The 21,995-nt window shown below is 44.4% G+C and overlaps 1 protein-coding gene across 1 annotated transcript; it reads left to right on the top strand.

The window, feature by feature from the left end:
• The first annotated feature begins 347 nt into the window (after positions 1-347).
• On the top strand, positions 348-21,562 carry ACBD7 (acyl-CoA binding domain containing 7). The gene is made up of 4 exons (XM_068405322.1): positions 348-437; positions 21,037-21,154; positions 21,264-21,326; positions 21,414-21,562. Exons 1-4 carry the CDS (start codon positions 426-428, stop codon positions 21,485-21,487), a joined length of 267 nt encoding a protein of 88 aa, XP_068261423.1. The 5' UTR covers positions 348-425; the 3' UTR covers positions 21,488-21,562.
• Positions 21,563-21,995: the final 433 nt, after the last annotated feature.

Below are 21,995 nucleotides of genomic sequence, written 5' to 3'. Positions count from 1 at the left end.
AGTAGCAGTAAGTGGGCTGGTTGCGGTTCAGATCACTCAAGAAATTCTTTTTTCAAACAAACAGCTTGGAAATCTTGCTGTATCTGTGCTCTTGGGCCGGTGGCCTAATCCCCAGGGGTATGGAAATGAGCTCAGGCTTTCTGAAGAAGCTGGCATGGGCTTAATGCCCCCACTGTCCCTCCCCCGGCATTTGTAGTGGCTCAGTTGTCCCCGCAGGTCCCGAGGCACAGCAGGAGTGAGCCCCCGCGTCCTGCCCGGCGTGGCTTTGCTGTGGCGGGCGAGCTGAGGTCACTCGTACCAGCCCAGCGTGCTCCGTGGGGCTCAGCCCCCGCCGCCACACTTGCGCCACAGAAGCCGAGAGGTAGAAGCACTGTGTCGCTGCCCGAGAAGGAGCAACGCCATTCCCTGGGCATCCTCGCAGCATCATGACTCTCCAGGTAAGCAATTCGGCATCTGGGGAGACAGAGACACAAGGAGAGGAGCGGGAGGGATGTACTGTCCATCTGTGCAACACCGTGTGGGAGACTGCGGTGTTTCTTCAGCATAAGGATTATTTCTGCAAAATCAAGGTTACCTTGCGGCACGGGAAATTTGCCTAAGCCTTGGGAGGTTAAATAATGCATTACTTTTCACAAGTGGAAGGTGAGAGATGTGCTGCTTATTTTGAACTAGTCATGGGTCATGTAATTTTTTGGAGCCTTACCTGTTTAGAGCATGCATGAATTATTTTTCTTTACATGTGCATCTGAGTTTGCTAGGACTGAAAATGTAGGTACATATTTATTTTTTTAGGATCTAGCTAGTTACTTGGAGCTATAAAGGAGGAGGGAAACTTTAACACTGAAGCAGTGGTATATCTGCATTTGGGAAGCGTGAATAATTTTTAAGGGAGTTGTGCATATTTTTTTAGGGTGCATCTTTGGAGTGGTACATTTTGGTGGGCTTGTATTTTGGTAGGAAAGCTGCTACTTTCTACCTTCTGGCTAGAGAGAGAGCTTCCTTCTACCTTCTGAGTATGGATTTAAACAGTTCCTGAGGAAATTACCTTCACTGCTGGCTTTTAGCCTCCTACCTTTGTAGAGAACTATGAATACTTCCCTTGTCTTGCCCATGCCCTGATGGATTGGGCCGTTTTTCTTCATTAGGCTTTCTATTATCCCTTTCACTTTAAGATTTGCAAGCCCTTTTATCCCGGTCTCATTATAATGTGTGTCTCAGCTTGGTTAGTGTGCGTGTTTTGCAAAGAGTGAGCAACATAATGCTCTGACCTAGATGCAGGGAGTGTATTGCCAGTAGCTCAGCAACTTTCTTCTGAGCTGCAATTATGTTGAATGGCACAGAGGTTTCATTGTGGTGTTTTACAGCTAAGAGGAATAATCCTGTTTCTTCAGTGGGTCAGAATTGCCAAATCCCAAACACACCACCACCTTTGTTTAATTAGTGATCACTGAAATTATAGTTTGTTTTATTCTGCCTTGAATTCACTCTAGAACATAAATTTATTAGCCTGATGATTAAGCAATTGAGCCAGAAATCACTATTAGAAAGAGCTGAGTGCAGCATGATATGCCATTCCATTGCTGTATACAGTTACACTGACACATAAAAATCAGTGGTTGAACTATTACGATATCCTACACATTTTGCATTAGACATTATAGACGTTTTCTATCCACTGTCACTTTGGTTGACAGCTACCATCCATGTCCATAAAAATTCATTGAATCAAGCTGTATGGGAAAGAGGACAAAATGAATAACATAATGTTTTCATTAGGGAGGATGTGGAAGATTTATAAGTTTTGCAAACTGGTAAAATATTCTGTAAATGAAGAATTCATTAAAGTTTTTTCTTTGCAAAAAGAGAGTACGTGGTAATAGTCTGATGATTTGTGCATTTCACTTTAAGGCATGCATTTTTACGTCCATATAGATCCTTACGCTTTTAATTTGAGGAGTTAAAGGGAATTTTATTGGCACATGATTAAATGGAAATTATATTTTTATAGGCTGCTCCTAAGCATGTTGTATAAGCAACAATCTGTGCACAGATTGTCCTAAGCAACAAACTGTGCACAATGATTGGCTAGAGGGAGATGAAGAAAGAAATGTTTAGTATTTAAATTTCATTTCTGCATATTTCTTGCTGCGTAAGATATGCATTTGCATATTTTAAAACAATATCTTGTGTTACTTGCCTACAGATTGAAAAAAAATAAAAGTATGTGAAGATAAGAAGCTTATTAACTTAATGGTTTCCTTTCTTAATTGTTTTTTTGAGTTATCTTTTGTCTGTAAAAGTCTAACAACTCTTCTAGTTCATTCTTACTGTGAAGTTTAGATCAGAAAACAATTCAAAGCATGTGGAAGATTTCCACTGACGTGGATGGTCCTTGCAGGTCAACGCTGGCAGAGGCTCACATGCAGTAGTGGCCACAGTATAAAGATGAAGATAAAACTTACTTAAACTTTAATCAGTTGTGGGAACTCAGTTATGTTTTATCATAAACCCGCCTGGACGCGTTCCTGTGTGATTTGGTCTAGGTAATCCTGCTCCGGCAGGGGGATTGGACTAGATGATCTTTCGAGGTCCCTTCCAATCCCTAACATTCTGTGATTCTGTGATTCTGTGATTGATACCCCTTCTTACTCTTACTGTTAACAGAGCATGAACGCTGCTTTTGTTTGTACAGGTATGGATAATATTAAGAGATGTCTGTGGTGTAGGAGTCAGTGATAGGTGTAGTCAAGAATGTCACATCACTTGTGTTTGGATTAAGAATGAAATATTTATTTTAATAAAATTTTACCTCTAAAAGAAATCTTAAGGGCAGTGGGCCATTACATTTATTTTCTAAACATCCCTTTTATACATCTATACCAACAGTGGGCATGTAAATGCTTTGCTTTTAGGAGCGAAGGTGAACAGTTCTAGTTTCTTTCAGATGCTATTTTTAATTCAGTGATAAGTAAGTTAGTTGCATTGCTGATATTGTTTCTCTTTGTTGAGGACTTCTCCATAATACATGCTATACATCTATTAAAAGTACTGTTGTTAGTGCATATGTGGGCATGTGTTTTTGGGTAATTAGACTACTGTTTTGGTACCTGAGTACAAAACTCCTTTGTATCCTAATGCTGCGGTGTCTGAAACACTGCGCAGGAGCGTGGCATGTCGGGAGTGACTCTGGGGTAAACTGGGATGTAAATTCAGAGCACGTGAGTTCCTCTGCAGTAAGTGCCCACATCCATGCTCCTGCCCTGAGGTGAGCACAAGGTGGACTGGGCCTGTTTTCATGGAGGGATAAACTACCTATCTGCCAAGGTGTATCATGAGGTAAAAAGTCATACGAACAGTCTGACAAGTACTGTGAGTTCAGACTCTGGTTTAGATTACAGGGACGTGTCTGTCCACCCCCGTGCTCCCAGGCTGAAGGTGCCCGTGCTATGCCTAAGGCACAGGGCAGCGCACTTGTGCTCCAAAGGCCCAAATTCTCTCCCTGCACTGTTGGCGACTTGCTGGCCTTAAAACGTGTGCGTTCCACCTTTCTGCTTTGGCTTCTAAAAGGAAGGGTAGTGATATTTATTTACTTATCACGGCCCTTGGCAATTTCCGGGGAAAAATTAAAAATAAGTTCAACATCTGAACTTGCTGAAGCATTTCAGGTGGTTGTAGGAAATGCAGGTACAGTTACCCTACAGAAGGAGAACAAGAGAAAACACCGCATAGAAAGAAAAATAAAGATTGCAAGGCTTTCAAGAAAGCAAATATTAATATTAGGAATTCCTCATAGTGAGGACTTTATTATATTGCTTACAAGAAGCACACATGAACGATGGACTGTGATTAATAACTAAAGCACTGGGTTTTTTTCTTTTATGGCCACAGATACTTCTCTTTTGAACATCTAGTATAAGCCAAGGATTGAATAATCCATTATTCAACATTTTTTGTTTGCATCTAAGCCAGAAGCTATCAAAGCTATCATTTCTAGAGAAAGAATCGATTTCTCTGATCAAATTTGAGATTAGCATTTTCTTGTTTGTATGGATTTTTCTTCTGTGCCATCAAGAACAAGTAGATGTAGAGAATATACAGTTTTCACATTAGCCTAACAACTGATCCTAAGGGAAATACTATTACAGCTTGTGCTGTAAACTTCATAAAGTCCAATGAAATTCTAATGCCAAAGCTTACACAGTAATTACTGGGAGTTTCTTTGTACCGTTCTTTACTTAATTGCTGTGCAGGAGATTCAGTATTTAAAGAAGAAATTAAATTATCTGAAATACCTGTCTATCATCTACTGATTTGACCTGAAATATAAAGATCTTAATTCTTGTATAATTTTGTTCATAAAATGTTTCTGTATTTAACTATTTCCTTCTAATATCTGCAATTTAAATTATAAGAAAAATTATTTGACTTGCACTTTGTGGCAAATACTAAAACTGTGTCTTCTAACCTATACAGTGAGATAGTTCACCACCAACACAGCAAAACCATCCATTCATGAATATACTTATCTGAAGTTCTTATAAATAAGTACTGAATCTACGTCAATATTAATGTCACCCTAATTTAAAATATTAAATCAAACTGAAATTATTTTGGTTAGCTAAATTGCCAGAAATATATTGGTTGTTCAGACCTGTCAGAAGAGACAACTCCTGCTCCAGTGAGCTTACTACTTTAGGATCATTTCAACATGTTTGTTTTCTGGCAGTGAGGAGACACACCCTTGCTTTCAGACTACAAAATGCCACTCTGTATAGGTTAGAAAAGGCCTCTCAGTACTAGCATAACTTTACAAAAAAGTCACTACATATTGTGAAGGTTGAGGACTCTATGCACGCTATTGTGTACCTCCTAACCCTCCTACCGTCCTGAAGAATGTTTGCTGGTAAGTGTCATGTTCTCTCCTTGAGTTTCTTTTCCCTCCCATTAATAAGCAAAAGATGATCTGAGGTAAGGTACAGATCTGGAAAGACCAGAGGGAATCCTTAGGCTTAGTTCGTAACAACTAGATGCTTTAATGATGCTTGAAGTGGTTTTTGGGAAACGTTTGCGTTTATTATTATTTAATTTAAATCATTAAGCTGTTAATATGGCTACTTTTTCAATGGGACCCTCCATAGACTTTCCAAGATTTATTTACTTATACCAGTGTGACTATTTGTAGGGTACCACCTGTGCAATTTGTACTTTGTCAGGCTTCTGAGGGGCACATTGGGCAACTACTACTGTCTGTATCATTAAAGTATTTGGGAGCCCTAGTCAAGAGCACTCGATTCTGGAAACAGAGAGGAGAAAGGTGGTATTGACTCAGAGAGCCTGCAACTGTCAGGAAAGGTGAATTTGACTTCAATGCAAAGAACAAGTTCTGCTCATATTGCATTTATGTAATTTGTGCAGTAATTGTGTATTACTGCAACTCCTGCCTGAAAGTTCAAGGACTTACTATCATCATGTAGACCACTTTTTTAAAAACATTTAATGTTTTAAAACTAACCTGATCTCCTTCTATGACAAGATGAACTGCTTACTGGATGAGGGAAAGGATGTGGATGTTGTTTACCTAGACTTTAGTAAAGCCTTTGCCGCAGTCTCCCACTGCATTCTCCTTCAGAAACTGGCTGCTCATGGCTTGGATGGGCGTACGCTTTGCCGGGTAAAAAAACTGTCTGGATGGCTGGGCCCAAAGAGGTGTGGTGAATGGAGTTAAATCCAGCTGGCAGCCAGTCACAAGTGGTGTTCCCCAGGGCTCAGTATTGGGGCCAGTTCTCTTTAATATCTGTATCAATGATCTGGACAAGGGGATTGAGTACACCCTCAGTAAGTTCGCAGACGACACCAAGTTGGCTGGGAGTGTTGATCTCCTGGAGGGCAGGAAGGCTCTGCAGAGGGATCTGGACAGGCTGGATCGAAGGGCCGAGGCCAACTGTATGAGGCTCAACAAGGCTGTCAGGTCCTGCACTTGGGTCACAACAACCACATGCAATGCTACAGACTTGGGGAAGAGTGGCTGGAAAGATGCCTAGTGGAAAAGGACCTGGGGGAGGTTGGTCAATGGCCGGCTGAATATGAGCCAGCAGTGTGCCCGGGTGGCCAAGAAGGCCAACAGCATCCTGGCTTGTATCAGAAATAGTGTGGCCAGCAGGACTAGGGAAGTGATCGTTCCCCTGTACTCAGTACTGGTGAGGCTGCACCTCGAATACTGTGTTCAGTTTTGGGCCCCTCACTACAAGAAAGACATTGAGGTGCTGTAGCGAGTCCAAAGAAGAGCAATGAAGCTGGTGAAGGGTCTAGAGCACAAGTCTTATGAGGAGTGGCTGAGGGAACTGGGGTTGTTTAGCCTGGAGAAAAGGAGGCTCAGGGGAGACCTTATCGCTCTCTACAACTACATGAAAGGAGCGTGTAGTGAGGTGCGTGTCCGTCTCTTCTCCCAGGTAACAAGTGACAGGACGAGCGGAAATGGCCTCAAGTTGCACCAGGGGAGGTTTAGATTGGATATCAGGAAAAATTTCTTCACCAAAAGGGTTGTCAAGCATTGGAACAGGCTGCCCAGGGAAGTGGTGGAGTCACCATCCCTGGAGGTATTTAAAAGACATGTAGATGTGGTGCTTAGGGATATTGTTTAGTGGTGGACTTGGCAGTGCTAGGTTAATGGTTGGACTTGATCTTAAAGGTCCTTTCCAACCAAAACAATTCTATGATTCTATGATTTTTTTAAACTCAGTTTAGCTGCAAATCAGAGTGAAGATTTTAGTTTGTGTTTAAAACGGATCCAAACAAACCCCCTAAATGTTACTTAAATTCTTTGGTGAATTGGGACAAAAGACACTTTATGAAATGTTTAACAATTTACTCTTTCAACTGAGGTGAGAAATCTTGTACTTCAGTTTTTCTAGCATTTCAGGAAAACAAAAAAATCAGGTTTCATATTTCTGACATTAAACTTTGTAGAAGAAACTCTGTTTCTTTATCCAGAACAAAGAAGCAAAAGAGCTTTTGTTGTCCATAAAATCCATTTTTCATTCTGATCCAAGCTGTCTAAATCCAGTTACTTCAATTAAAATAGTTTTCAAGATCAGTTTAATTCCTGCTAGAATGCTGTTTGGTTTTTTTAGAGTAAACAATAGAGTACATGGAAACAAAAAAAATATATGCTGAGAAGAGATGCTGTAAGGTCATTTCAACATTACTGATTCAGCTTTTATATGTAGTCTGGAGCATGTGATTTTTGTTTATTTAAATTACGTATAACATATTCTGGGTGTTTTGTTTTTTAATTCTAGAAAAATCCTATATTTGTCTTGCAGCATTCCCAAATACTTGGTTGGTTAAAAAAAAAAAAAAATCCACAGTGGTTAATTGTTCTTAAATGAAATCAGACACAAAAAGTTGGACTTAAAGCTTCATGTTTTTCTATGATTCTATTGTATAGTTGCGTTTTATTGAGAATTATTTTTATTAAAACAAGAACAAACTTCATAAGGATAGTTACATGTTTTCAGTCTATAAAGTTTTAGATTTAAGAATATAATTTGGAAGTCATTTGATTTAGAATTTAACACGGTAACTCTGCCAAATCATATACTTTATCGAATGACCAAGTTTCAGAGCTTTAAGTGGACAAATGGCACTTGGAATCTGGCTTATTCTCTGTATTGACCTGAGTAAAGAATGAAGGATCATTATATTCAAAATATCTCCACATAACAGTGGTGTTTCTCAAACTTAAAACTGATGAAGACTGTTTTAACATCCTAGCTGCTTTCTGTACTCCTGCATCCACTACTGGGCATTTGGTTCTGGGAGGCCTTGGTGGGAATCTCCTGGAATCTCCTGGAATCTCCTGGAAACTTCCTTCTCCTTTCTCCAGCTCAGTGAAAGAACAATGGTCTCCACCCGGCGGAAGAAGACCAAAATGGATGTGGGAACCCAGACAGAGCTCCCACGGAAGGAGGCGATGGTGCAGGTCGCAGGCTGCAGGGAATGCTACAGCGTCTCTGTGGTGGCAGGGGGCTGTGTGCGCTGTGAGCAGGTAGATGATCTGCTCGGCCGAGCGGCACAGCTGCAAAGCCAGGTTGAAAGGCTTCAAGCCGAAGTAGAAAGGCTTAGGAGCATTCGGGAGGCTGAAATGGAGATAGACTGGTGGAGCCAGGCTCTGCCTTCCCTGCAACAAAAATGAGAGCACCTGCTGGAGAGCTCCCAGGATCGAGGGACCCCTGTACTCTGCCCCTCTCAGGTGGAAAACAATAACCTAGAGGAGAGGAGTGAGTGGAGGCAAGTCTATGGCTGTGGCAAAAGGCGAGTGCCCTCCTTGCCTACCTTGCCTCCACAGGTGCCTCTGAGCAATAGATATGAAGCCCTAGTGGAATACAGCCGGTCCAATGGGGATGCGGTGGAGAGGCAACCTATATCAGAGGTCCCACCACAGTCAGAAAAACCTGACAGGCATATAGCTACCTCCTCCACAAGGAAGAAGAGAAGAGTTTTAGTGGTTGGAGACTCCTTCCTACAGGGATCTGAGGGCTCAATATGCAGAGCTGACCCCCATCACAGGGAGGTCTGCAGCCTGCCTGGAGCCCGAATCAGGGATATCACCAGGAAACTCCCCAACCTGGTGCAGGCCACAGACTACTACCCCCTGCTGATCTTCCAGACAGGTGGGGAAGAAGCTGCATCCCGTAGTCTGAGGGGGATGAAGAAAGACTTCAAGGCCCTAGGACGGTTGGTGAGAGAGTCTGGGGCACAAGTTGTTTTCTCCTCCCTCCTTCCATTTTCAGGTGATGACGTGGGATGGAATAGTAGGATTCTCTCTATTAATGCCTGGCTACGAGACTGGTGCTACAGGCAGGGCTTTGGGTTCTTTGATAATGGCTGGTTGTATAAGACACCAGGCGTGACGGTAATACATGGGAAAGGTTTATGTCGTAGGGGCAAAAGGGTTCTGGGACAGGAATTAGCAGGGCTCATTCGGAGAGCTTTAAACTAGATTCGAAGGGGGATGGGGTAGTAGCTGGGCTTGCACCACTGGGGCAACGCTCTAGTGTTGAGGCAGACCAGGAGGCCTCCCATCCCCCTGGGGTGAAATCGGTGTACTCAGCTCGCTCCCTGAAATGCCTGTACACCAATGCACGCAGCATGGGGAATAAACAGGAGGAGTTAGAAATCCGTGTTCGGTCGGGGGGCTATGATCTAGTGGCAATTACAGAGACTTGGTGGGACGCCTCGCATGACTGGAATGTGGTCATGGATGGCTATGTCTTGTTCAGGAAAGACACGCCACTAAGGAGAGGTGGTGGAGTTGCTCTTTATGTGAGTGAGCAGCTAGAATGTATTGAGTTCTGTCCAGGGGCGGATCAGGAGCGAGTTGAGAGTTTGTGGGTGCGAATTAAGGGGCAGGCTGGCAGGGGTGATACTGTTGTGGGTGTCTATTACAGGCCACCGGATCAGGATGAGGAGGGTGATGAGGCCTTCTACAGGCAGCTCAGAGCAGTCTCGCAATTACAGGGCCTGGTTGTTGTGGGGGATTTCAACTACCCTGATATTTGCTAGGAGGCCTACTCAGCCAGCCATCCTCAGTCCAGGAGGTTCCTCCAGTGCATTGATGATAACTTTCTGATGCAAATGGTGGATGAGCCAACTAGGAGAGGAGCGCTGCTGGATCTTATCCTCACTAACAAGGAGGGTCTGGTTGAAGAGGTGAAGGTTGAGGGCAGCCTTGGTTGTAGTGACCATGAGATGGTAGAGTTCAGGATCTCATGTGGCAGGAACAGAAGAGCTAGCAGAATCGCAACCCTGGACTTCAGGAGGGCCAACTTTGGCCTTTTCAAGCAATTGCTAGGGGAAATCCCATGGGACAGGGTACTAGAAGGTAAGGGGGCCCAAGATAGTTGGTTAGCATTCAAGGACTGCTTCTTCCGAGCTCAAGATCAGAGCATCCCAACAGGTAGGAAGTCAAGGAAGGGTAGCAGGAGACCTGCATGGTTAAACAGGGAACTGCTGGGCAAACTCAAGTGGAAGAAGAGGGTGTACAGATCATGGAAGGAGGGGCTGGCCACTTGGGAGGAATATAAGTCTGTTGTCAGAGGATGTAGGGAGGCAACTAGGAAAGCTAAGGCCTCCTTGGAATTAAACCTTGCAAGAGAGGTCAAGGACAACAGAAAGGGCTTCTTCAAATACATTGCAGGTAAAGCCAACACTAGAGGCAATGTAGGCCCACTGATGAATGAGGTGGGGGCCCTGGAGACAGAGGATAAAAAGAAGGCGGAGTTACTGAATGCCTTCTTTGCCTCTGTCTATACTGCTGGAGGCTGTCCTGAGGAGCCCCGCACCCCTGAGGCCCCAGAAGAAGTCAGGATAGAGGAGGAATCTGTCTTGGTAGATGAGGGCTGGGTCAGGGACCAATTAAGCAATCTGGACGTCCATAAATCCATGGGCCCTGATGGGATGCACCCGCGGGTGCTGAGGGAGCTGGCGGAAGTCATTGCTAGGCCACTCTCCATCATCTTTGCTAAGTCGTGGGCAACGGGAGAGGTGCCTGAGGACTGGAGGAAAGCGAATGTCACTCCAGTCTTCAAAAAGGGCAAGAAGGAGGACCCGGGTAACTATAGACCGGTCAGCCTCACCCCCATCCCCGGAAAGGTGATGGAACAACTTGTTCTTGGTGCTGTCTCTAGGCACATCAAGGATATGGGGATCATTAGGGGCACTCAGCATGGCTTCACCAACGGGAAGTCATGCTTAACCAACTTGATAGCCTTTTATGAGGACATAACCCGGTGGATAGATGATGGTAAAGCTGTGGATGTGGTCTATCTCGATTTCAGTAAAGCGTTTGACACGGTCTCCCACAGCATCCTCGCAGCTAAACTGAGGAAGTGTGGTCTGGATGATCGGGTAGTGAGGTGGATTGTGAACTGGCTGAAGGAAAGAAGCCAGAGAGTGGTGGTCAGTGGGACAGAGTCCAGTTGGAGGCCTGTGTCTAGCGGAGTCCCTCAAGGGTCGGTACTAGGACCAGTACTATTCAATATATTCATTAATGACTTCCATGAGGGAATAGAGTGCACTGTCAGCAAGTTCGCTGATGACACAAAACTGGGAGGAGTGGCTGACACACCAGAAGGCTGCGCAGCCATTCAGAGAGACCTAGACAGGCTGGAGAGTTGGGCGGGGAGAAATTTAATGAAATATAACAAGGGCAAGTGTAGAGTTCTGCATCTGGGCAAGAACAACCCCATGTATGAGCACAAGTTGGGGGCAGACCTGTTGGAGACCAGCGTAGGGGAAAGGGACCTGGGGGTCCTAGTGGACAACAGGATGACCATGAGCCAGCAGTGTGCCCTTGTGGCCAAGAAGGCCAATGGCATCCTGGGGTGTATTAGAAGGGGTGTGGTTAGCAGGTCACGAGAGGTTCTCCTCCCCCTCTACTCTGCCCTGGTGAGGCCGCATCTGGAATATTGTGTCCAGTTCTGGGCCCCTCAGTTCAAGAAGGACAGGGAACTGCTAGAGAGAGTCCAGCGCAGAGCCACGAAGATGATTAAGGGAGTGGAACATCTCCGTTATGAGGAGAGGCTGAGGGAGCTGGGTCTCTTTAGCTTAGAGAAGAGGAGACTGAGGGGTGACCTCATTAATGTTTATAAATATGTGTCACGGTTTAAAGCTGGGCCGGCTATTAAACCTATGGCAGATGCTCTCTGTTATCCCCCCTCCTCCCCCCAGAGGGAAAGGGAAAGGGAAAAGGGAGAGAGGCTTCCGGGTTGGAAAGTTAAAACAGTTTTAATAAACTATAATAATGAAAAAGAGTATAATAACAATAATAGAAATAATCAAATATATACAAATATATATACAAAACCAAGATTGAGCTCCCCTGAAGTCAGCCACGTCACCACCGGCACTGCAGGGCAGGCTCCGGGAAGGCCCAGGCTGGGTCCAGCGACGGTCGAGAGCTGGATTCAGGGATGCACGGATCGGGATCGGGGGCAGCAGGAAAACAGACGGAGTCCTCCTTGGACACCGGCCATAGCAGAAAGAGAGCGAGACCCTCGTGATCCCCCCGCTTTATACCGAGAATGACGTGTATGGGATGGAATACCCTCGTTGGTCAATTTTGGGTCACCTGCCCTGTCCGCTCCCCCCTGCAGCTGCGAACCCCCTTCGGCTCTTCACTCGTAAGCAGGGAGGAATTCAGCAGTGACCTTGGTTTCTCTCAAGAACAAGTACAGCAAGAGCCTTTCTGCACAACATCCCTACCGGTGCCTCAGTGATAACTACAAACTTCGAGCGTTATCAGTCCTGGAAGCAGACACTGCGAAACATGCAGTTAGTTTCAGAAAGTGCAGTTACTTAGAGGAGACTTAGCTGAAAGTAAAGATCACTGAAAGGAAAATTGGCCTGGTTTAGGCCAAACCAGGACATTCCACCCCTTATTCCATACCATTCACACCATACTCAGATCACCACTAACTTTTCATTTTAAAAGATATACAGATAACATTAGTTTATGATTCACCTCTATGCAAAAAAAAAGTTCATCAAGTTCATTTAGTTCAGGATTGTGGGTTTCCATCTGGCTAGGAGTCTCCCAGGGTAGGAGAGATGATGGTATGAGCTTTGTCACAGTTCATGCCCACGGGTTGCAGGTTAAAGATGTCAGTCTCGAGGAGGTTACTGGACACCACTTGCAGCTAGCTCCATTCCCATCACCACTGCTTCAACCTGAAAGACACTTATGAACACTGTTAGTATTATGCAGCAATTAACATCATGCAGTTCAGAATTAAGTATTCTCACCCAAGATCAGATCACCTTCAGGGACACATCGGACTCCACCATCCTGCAGCATCATCCACCAAGTACATCCAGGTCCTTGAGCAAAAGCAATCCCATGAATGGGTTTACCTTTGCCCGTAGCAGGAAGAACCCAGACAGTTTTTCCCAACAGATTCCTTTCATGCACCACAGGGACTTTATCCCCTTCTACTGTATGTAAAAGGTCTGACTGAGCAGGGCCAGCTCGGTTGATAGATCCTCTGGTGTTAACTAACCAGGTAGCTTGTGCCAAATGTTTATCCCAGTTTTTAAAGGTTCCACCCCCCATTGCTTTTAGGGTAGTTTTTAACAGCCTATTATACCGTTCAATTTTCCTAGATGCTGGTGCATGATAGGGGATGTGATATACTCATTCGATGCCATGCTCTTTGGCCCAGTTATCTATGAGACTGTTTTTGAAATGAGTCCCATTGTCCGACTCAATTCTCTCTGGTGTGCCGTGTCGCCACAAGATTTGCTTTTCAAGGCCCAGAATAGTGTTCCGGGCAGTGGCATGGGGCACAGAGTATGTTTCCAACCATCCGGTGGTCGCCTCCACCATGGTAAGCACATAACGTTTACCCTGGCGGGTTTGAGGGAGTGTGATGTAGTCAATTTGCCAGGCCTCCCCATATTTATATTTCAACCACCGTCCCCCATACCACACAGGTTTTAACCGTTTGGCTTGCTTAATTGCGGCGCATGTTTCACAATCATGGATAACCTGTGCAATAGAGTCCATGGTTAAGTCCACCCCTCGGTCACGAGCCCATCTATATGTTGCATCTCTCCCTTGATGACCTGAAGTGTCATGAGCCCACCGAGCTAAAAATAGTTCACCTTTATGTTCCCAGTCCAAATCTATTTGGAACACTTTAGCAGCCTGATCCACTTGTTGGTTGTTTTGATGTTCCTCAGTTGCCCGACTTTTAGGTACGTGAGCATCTACATGACGTACCTTCACGACTAGTTTCTCTAGCCGAGCAGCAATATCTTGCCACAGTTCAACAGCCCAAATAGGTTTACCTTTACGCTGCCAGTTGGTTCGCTTCCACTGCTTTAACCACCCCCACAAGGCATTTGCTACCATCCATGAGTCAGTATAGAGATACAGCCTTGGCCACTTTTCTCGTTCAGCAATGTCTAAAGCCAGCTGGATGGCTTTTACCTCTGCAAATTGACTCGATTCACCTTGTCCTTCTGTGGCTTCCGTGACTCGTCGTATAGGACTCCATACAGCAGCTTTCCACTTCCGATGCTTTCCTACAAGACGGCAGGATCCATCGGTGAACAGGACATACTGCTTCTCATCCTCTGGTAGTTCATTATACGGTGGGGCTTCTTCAGCAACGTGTCACCTCCTTTTCTGGTGGCATTCCGAAGTCTTTGCCTTCTGGCCAGTCCATGATCACTTCTAAGATTCCTGGGTGATGAGGGTTTCCTATTCGAGCCCTCTGTGTAATTAATGCAATCCATTTACTCCATGTAGCATCAGTTGCATGATGAGTAGTAGGAACCTTACCCTTGAACATCCAGCCTAGTACTGGTAATCGGGGTGCCGGGAGAAGCTGTGCTTCAGTACCGATTACCTCTGAGGCAGCTCTAACTCCTTCATATGCTGCCAGTATCTCTTTTTCAGTTGGAGTGTAATTGGCCTCAGAGCCCTTGTATCCTCGACTCCAAAATCCTAGGGGTCGACCTCGAGTCTCCCCTGGCACTTTCTGCCAGAGGCTCCAGGTAGGACCATTGTCCCCAGCTGAGGTGTAGAGCACATTTTTAACATCTTGTCCCATACGGACTGGTCCAAGGGCTACTGCATGCACAATCTCTTGTTTAATCTGTTCAAAATCCTGTTGTTGTTCAGGGCCCCACTGAAAATCATTTTTCTTTCTGGTCACTTGATAAAGAGGGCGTACTATCTGGCTGTAATCTGGAATATGCATTCTCCAGAAACCCACAACGCCTAAGAAGGCTTGTGTTTCCTTTTTGTTAGTTGGTGGGGACATGGCTGTTATTTTGTTGATCACCTCTATCGGGATCTGGCGACGCCCATCTTGCCATTTAATCCCTAAAAACTGGATCTCCCGGGCAGGCCCCTTGACCTTGCCTCTTTTTATGGCAAAACCAGCTTGCAGAAGAATTTGAATTATTTTCTCCCCTTTGTCAAAAACTTCTGCTGCTGTATCACCCCATACAATGATGTCATCAATATATTGCAAATGTTCTGGAGCTCCACCCTTTTCTAGTGCAGTCTGGATCAGTCCGTGGCAAATAGTAGGACTGTGTTTCCACCCCTGGGGCAGTCGATTCCAGGTGTACTGGATACCTCTCCAGGTAAAAGCAAACTGTGGCCTGCACTTTGGTGCCAAGGGAATAGAGAAAAATGCATTAGCAATGTCTATGGTGGCGTACCACTTGGCTGCCTTTGACTCCAGTTCGTATTGAAGTTCTAGCATGTCTGGCACAGCAGCACTCAGAGGTGGTGTAACTTCATTTAGGCCACGATAGTCCACAGTTAATCTCCATTCTCCATTAGACTTTTGCACTGGCCATATAGGACTATTAAAGGGTGAGCGAGTCTTGCTAATCACTCCTTGATTTTCTAATTGTCTAATCAGTTTATGAATGGGGATCAGGGAGTCTCGATTGGTGCGATATTGTCATCGGTGCACCGTGGCAGTAGCAATTGGCACCTGTTGTTCTTCAACTTTCAGCAACCCCACAACAGAAGGATCCTCTGAGAGGCCAGGCAAGGTAGACAGCTGTTTAATGTCCTCAGTCTCTACAGCTGCTACACCAAAGGCCCATCTATATCCTTTTGGGTCCTTAAAATACCCTTTCTTAAGGTAGTCTATGCCAAGGATGCATGGAGCATCTGGACCAGTCACAATGGGGTGCTTTTTCCATTCATTTTCAGTTAGGCTCACTTCGGCCTCCAATACAGATAACTCTTGAGATCCCCCTGTTATTCCCGAAATACTGACAGATTCTGTCCCTTTATGATTCAATGGCATGAGGGTGCACTGTGCACCAGTGTCTACCAGGGCTCGATACTTTTGTGGTTCTAATGTGCCAGGCCATCGAATCCACACAGTCCAATAAATCCGGTTATCCCTCTCCTCCTCCTGGCTGGAGGCAGGGCCCCTCTAATTAAAGATTGGATTCGTGCAGCTCACGGGGATTGGACCTTCATTTCCCCTATTCATATTTGGGAAATAGGGACCTGAGGCCCATCTACCCTGACTAGAGTCCTGCTCATTGGTAACTGGAGCAGCCATCCTCCTAGGAAAATTCTCTCTGGTATTTCTGTTAGCTTGCAACTCACGTACTCGTGCCTGTAGGGTACTGGTAGGTTGTCCATGCCATCTGTTCATGTCCTCCCCATAATCACGCAGGGTAAACCACAGGATACCTCGCGACGTGTTCCGTTTCCTTTGAGCCGGTCCAGTAGGAGGGCGTTTCCTCCTAAAGGCTGCAACGCGGGCCTGTGTAGGTAGAGATTCAAGTTGATTCTCGATCCTGGACAGTTTGTCTGACAGTTGTTTCAATGAGTCCTTGTCTTCCTTAGAAGTCACTTTTCCCACAGCCGAGACACGGGCCTGTGGTGGGGAAGAAATACTATCTTCATACTGTCGCATACAGCTAGTCATTTCGCCCACACTAGGTCGTGCCATAGCATCTTCTCCCCAGACTAATATTGACAACGTATGGGTATGTGTCGGTGGAGCACTCCTCACAACCTTCCGGAACATGGATCGGTTGCATTCCACTTCATCAGGATTTACAGGATCTACAATGTCCTGAGGGTGTCTATAAATGATCTCTTGCACAGCTAGTTCTCTAAGGTAGTTAATACCTTTTTCTCTAGTGGTCCATTTGCTTAGGTGGCTCATAACATCATCTTTATAGGGATACCTGCTCTTTACAGCTGACAAGAGTCGCCTCCAGAGACTGATAGTGTTTGACCTTCTTGGAAGCATCTTATCAATACCACCATCTCTGGACAGGGATCCCAACTGTCTGGCTTCTCTACCGTCCAATTCTATGCTATCCGCCCCATTATCCCAGCATCGGAGCAACCAGGTAATAATTGGCTCACCGTCATAACGACTAAAGTCTTTCCTTATACTTCGCAGTTCTTTCAGGGATAAGGAGTGGTAGGTTATCTCTACGTCCGAGTCCCGAGTCCTCCTGTGATTGTTCTGCTTTAGAAGGACCTTTCTTGTGTGATGGGTCTGCTTTAAAAAGATGATCAAGGAAACCCCCATCTGTGTCAGGTCCTGACTCTGACTGAGAAGGGCCCTCACCTGGGTCCTGTGCTGGCTCTGCCTTAGAAGGCTCTGAGTCATCATCCTTCACTTTACTAGCTGATTTCTTTCCGTGTTTTCTCCTGGTTACAGGGGCAGCATGATACCTCCCGCTGTTGCTGCACTGACATCTAGTCACATACCACACCAGAAACACATTTAGGACACACAGGACACACACAAATAAAAGCACGCCCTGTTCGAAGTTTGCAGGAATCAGCTTGGCAAAAAAGGAGCAGATACTATCAAAATCAGTTAGAAGACGCCCGGTGTGCGCAGCTACCGATTCGCGATTAAAGCTGCCCATCATTGTATCATAGAGATAAGAGATCGGAATAATAACTGCCCAGTTTATCACGACATAAATCAGTATCACAACCCATACTGAAACGACACATTTCGACCAGCATGCCCTGTTAAACCACATGAAAACACTAACACACAGTGCATACGGCAAGTAAGGTATTATTACACTTAACTCTAAAACAAGCTTTATAAAGAGAAGAGGTAACACAAGGCTCACAAATAACATTACCATCTTCGCTATCTGTTTTAATTTCCAACCCCTCGTAAATCTCAAAGGAAGAAATCTGATACTCTCTTGGCTGAGCTCTCCGGGTCTCCTCCCACTGGAGCTGGGATTCGACTTATCAGAGCAACCTGTCGGAGCTTCTCTCGTGCCCTACGTTGGGCGCCAATAAATCTGTCACCGTGTAAAGCTGGGCCGGCTATTAAACCTGCGGCAGATGCTCTCTGTTATCCCCCCTCCTCCCCCCAGAGGGAAAGGGAAAGGGAAAAGGGAGAGAGGCTTCCGGGTTGGAAAGTTAAAACAGTTTTAATAAACTATAATAATGAAAAAGAGTATAATAACAATAATAGAAATAATCAAATATATACAAATATATATACAAAACCAAGATTGAGCTCCCCTGAAGTCAGCCACGTCACCACCGGCACTGCAGGGCAGGCTCCGGGAAGGCCCAGGCTGGGCCTAGCGACGGTCGAGAGCTGGATTCAGGGATGCACAGATCGGGATCGGGGGCAGCAGGAAAACAGACGGAGTCCTCCTTGGACACCGGCCATAGCAGAAAGAGAGCGAGACCCTCGTGATTCCCCCCGCTTTATACCGAGAATGACGTGTGTGGGATGGAATACCCTCGTTGGTCAATTTTGGGTCACCTGCCCTGTCCGCTCCCCCCTGCAGCTGCGAACCCCCTTCGGCTCTTCACTCGTAAGCAGGGAGGAATTCAGCAGTGACCTTGGTTTCTCTCAAGAACAAGTACAGCAAGAGCCTTTCTGCACAACATCCCTACCGGTGCCTCAGTGATAACTACAAACTTCGAGCGTTATCAGTCCTGGAAGCAGACACTGCGAAACATGCAGTTAGTTTCAGAAAGTGCAGTTACTTAGAGGAGACTTAGCTGAAAGTAAAGATCACTGAAAGGAAAATTGGCCTGGTTTAGGCCAAACCAGGACAATATGTAAAGGGCAAGTGTCATGAGGATGGAGCCAGGCTCTTCTCAGTGACACCCCTTGACAGGACAAGGGGCAACGGGTGCAAGCTGGAACACAGGAGGTTCCACGTAAATATGAGGAAAATCTTCTTTACGGTGAGGGTGACCAAACACTGGAACAGGCTGCCCAGAGAGGTTGTGGAGTCTCCTTCTCTGGAGACATTCAAAACCCGCCTGGACGCGTTCCTGTGTGATATGGTCTAGGCAACCCTGCTCCGGCAGGGGGATTGGACTAGATGATCTTTCGAGGTCCCTTCCAATCCCTAACATTCTGTGATTCTGTGAAACTTCTGCTTGTCAGTTATGCAAACGCTGAAGTTCTTGCTGAGTTGGAAGATTATTTGTTAATAAGCGTCTGCATTGTTGCAGGACTTTTGTCTAAAGAGTTTTCCTTCCATTGCATTTTAAGGGTGCTGTAAACTGAGAGAACTAGGGATGTGGATTGTTGTCATGAACCTTCTCATCTAATGTTCTGTGAATTCATAACTGCAGTTTAAAGAAGAATCAAGATTTATTTTTAATTGCTGTTTTGCAGGGAGCATTCCTTTGCTAGAACACCCTTTTAATCATACATCATGATTTTTTTAAAAAGCATCCCTTTTAAATACACCTGTCTGCCTGCTCCTCTTTGTTTCAACTCTGGTGTTACAGATGTACATCCTCCTGCGGTGAGCACTTTTGTTCTTAGATGACTTGTGCTTTCTCTTTGTGGGTTTCAAATAGGAACTGAAAATTTTGCAAAAAATTACAATTTCCTCAGAAGTTTGTATCTGGGAACGTAACTCACTAGCCACACTAAATTTTCAGGCCAAAAAACAAAAAGGTGAATTCCATCTCAGGAGGCAGAGGTGACTCATTTGGTGGGAGAGTGACCAGGCTTCTGTGCAGGAACGCTGCTACCTGTCCTTACCCTCTTTCACCTCCTACTGCTGCCTTAACGCAGCCACCAGCTGATGTGTCCTTATGCCAATGAATGTATAGTTTTGTAATTCCATGAAGGGGCCTTTATTTGAAGAAAGATATTTGAGCATCAGTCTCTAATTAAATTTGTTTTTGTTTTTCTTTCTTAAATTTAAAAGCAGAAATAACCTTTCTCTTGTATTTTCTCTCCATTTAAATATATAATACTGTAGTGAACCCAGTTTTCACGCATACTTGCTTATTTCTATCACCTGGTCCACCCAGCACAGTCACTTGCCAAGGAGAAAGGCATCAATTAAGGAGACAAACGTGCATTAGGTTTTCTAATTTATTAAAAAAAAAAAAATCTTTCTTGTAACTAGAGAAAGGAAAAAGTGGTCTGAAGAAGCACAGTACAGACTGCTGAGGTAATGCCAGGGTCTCAGGTATTTGAACAGAGCCATAGCCCTCATGCTGAAACCATTGTTGAATATGTCACTGATTTGAGCACAAAGTTGTAGGCTGGTTTTGTACATATTAAATACATGTGTAATAGCACATCTTGCAGAATATACTGTGCTTCTGCAAATGCAGATCCAACTCAAAAGCTGAAATACTTACTGAAACCAGCATATAGTGTATTAAAGTGCCTGTATATTTCTTGCATTGTAGTAGTGCAGTGACCTGGCAGGTCTGTGGCCACTGTATGAAATCTAGCTCTCTCTCTTGAAATGTCCTGGGCATGAAACAGGACTCCAAACTCTATGCTAAAGTCTAGCCTGAGACCTAGTATATAGAGAGAATAACAGCTATAGCCTTGGGTTGATGTGAATGTAGGATGCATGATGATGAAAGGAATTAATTTATACTTCACTCTTCTGCTCCCCTGTGTTTGAGAGTTGGGTGCTGAAGGTGGTCCTGGCAGTAGCACTGCTCATCTCCGTGAGGTACGTCCGTGCCAACTGTTGGTCACCTACTGCAGTGTCAGCAGAGAAGTGGAAATGAAGGGGGAAGTGGGCAGTACCCCCAGCGGGTATTCAAGCTTTGCTGCTCGAGTCAACACTATGCAGTCAGGGCCAAAAGGATTTGGAGATTACTGCTGGGGTGTAAAGTTCAATGAACACCTTCATACCCCCAGTGTGACTGTGAAAGATGTATACACTATAGTCATTGTATAGGCTGCTTGCATGAATGTATCTGTAGATATCCTGACACTAGACAGTCTGTAATGGTTCCAAGTGTTTAGATGTAGAACTGTTGGGAAAAAAAGAGGTTTACTTATTTTAGCAGTGCTGACCCTGGCAGCTAAGACTAAGTTCCCTTTCTAATAACTTGCGGTTTTATTAAGCTTCTTTCATGGGAAAATGCCTAGGCTTACCACTAAACCCAAATGAGTAATTGAGAGTATCTAATGATACTGCTGTGCGTGCTACACTTAATGTTCTAAGCGCACTCCTTGAGAGGAAAGCTAACACTTTCTTTTCTTTCATCAGGCCGACTTTGATGGTGCTGCGGAAGATGTAAGAAAACTAAAAACAAGACCAACTGATGAAGAACTGAAGGAACTATATGGATTCTACAAACAGGCTACGGTTGGAGATATCAATATTGGTATTCCTATTCCTATATATACTTCACATATACTCCCATATCTTGATGAAATCAAGCAAATGTTATATAAATCTGCATGATAATCAAAGGTATGCATTTATTTTGGCAGAATGTCCAGGAATGCTAGATTTGAAAGGCAAAGCCAAATGGGAAGCATGGAACCTGAAAAAAGGTGTTACACCCGTTAAATTTAGATCCTCTAGTTATGTTTATAGGATGACAAATGAGGAAAGATAATGACTCCTACTTTACTTTGCAGGTTTATCGAAGGAGGACGCCATGAATGCCTATATCTCTAAAGCAAAAGAAATGGTAGAAAAATATGGGATCTAGAATACTTAAAATAATTCCCACTAATAACTAACTCTTCAGTAGCTAATGAACGAACTCTGTTGAGAAAAATGCAATACTAACTGCTTATTGTATAGTCTGACAGTAAAATCTTTAAAGCATAAGCTGTTTGACTGTAAAGAGTATTTATATATATACTCTATTTTTAGATTGTATCTTATTCTAAATAAATTTGAACATATTAAGTTTTCTGTAAGAATTGTGGATTTTTCTTGGTATTAAATTATATTTAGCATTTTTACAGGAACACACAAACAGAGGAGCTCTAAAAGTAAAATAATATAGCTGTCATTTTTTGCAAATGAGGTTATGGAATGAAGTGAAGGGTTTGTGCACATGCAAGATGAGAAGAGGGAAAAGATGAACACTTTTTTAAGACAATGTTTATTTTCAAAAAATAAGAAAAACTCCCCCCTTTAAAGGATTACAATAAAGATCTGGAGGAACAGAACAACTCTTAGGCATAACTGCATGCAATGGTACAGAAAGA

The sequence above is a fragment of the Nyctibius grandis genome, chromosome 7 (genome assembly GCF_013368605.1).
Source record: "Nyctibius grandis isolate bNycGra1 chromosome 7, bNycGra1.pri, whole genome shotgun sequence".
Lineage (NCBI taxonomy): Eukaryota > Metazoa > Chordata > Aves > Nyctibiiformes > Nyctibiidae > Nyctibius > Nyctibius grandis.
This window is presented reverse-complemented; position numbering and strand designations above follow the sequence as displayed.

What these genes read in the sequence shown, in the direction of transcription:
- ACBD7 (XM_068405322.1), top strand. An exon ending in GGTTGGAGATATCAATATTG is followed by an intron (nt 21,155 to 21,263) that starts GTATTCCTATTC and finishes TTATTTTGGCAG; the next exon opens with AATGTCCAGGAATGCTAGAT. An exon ending in AGCATGGAACCTGAAAAAAG is followed by an intron (nt 21,327 to 21,413) that starts GTGTTACACCCG and finishes TTTACTTTGCAG; the next exon opens with GTTTATCGAAGGAGGACGCC.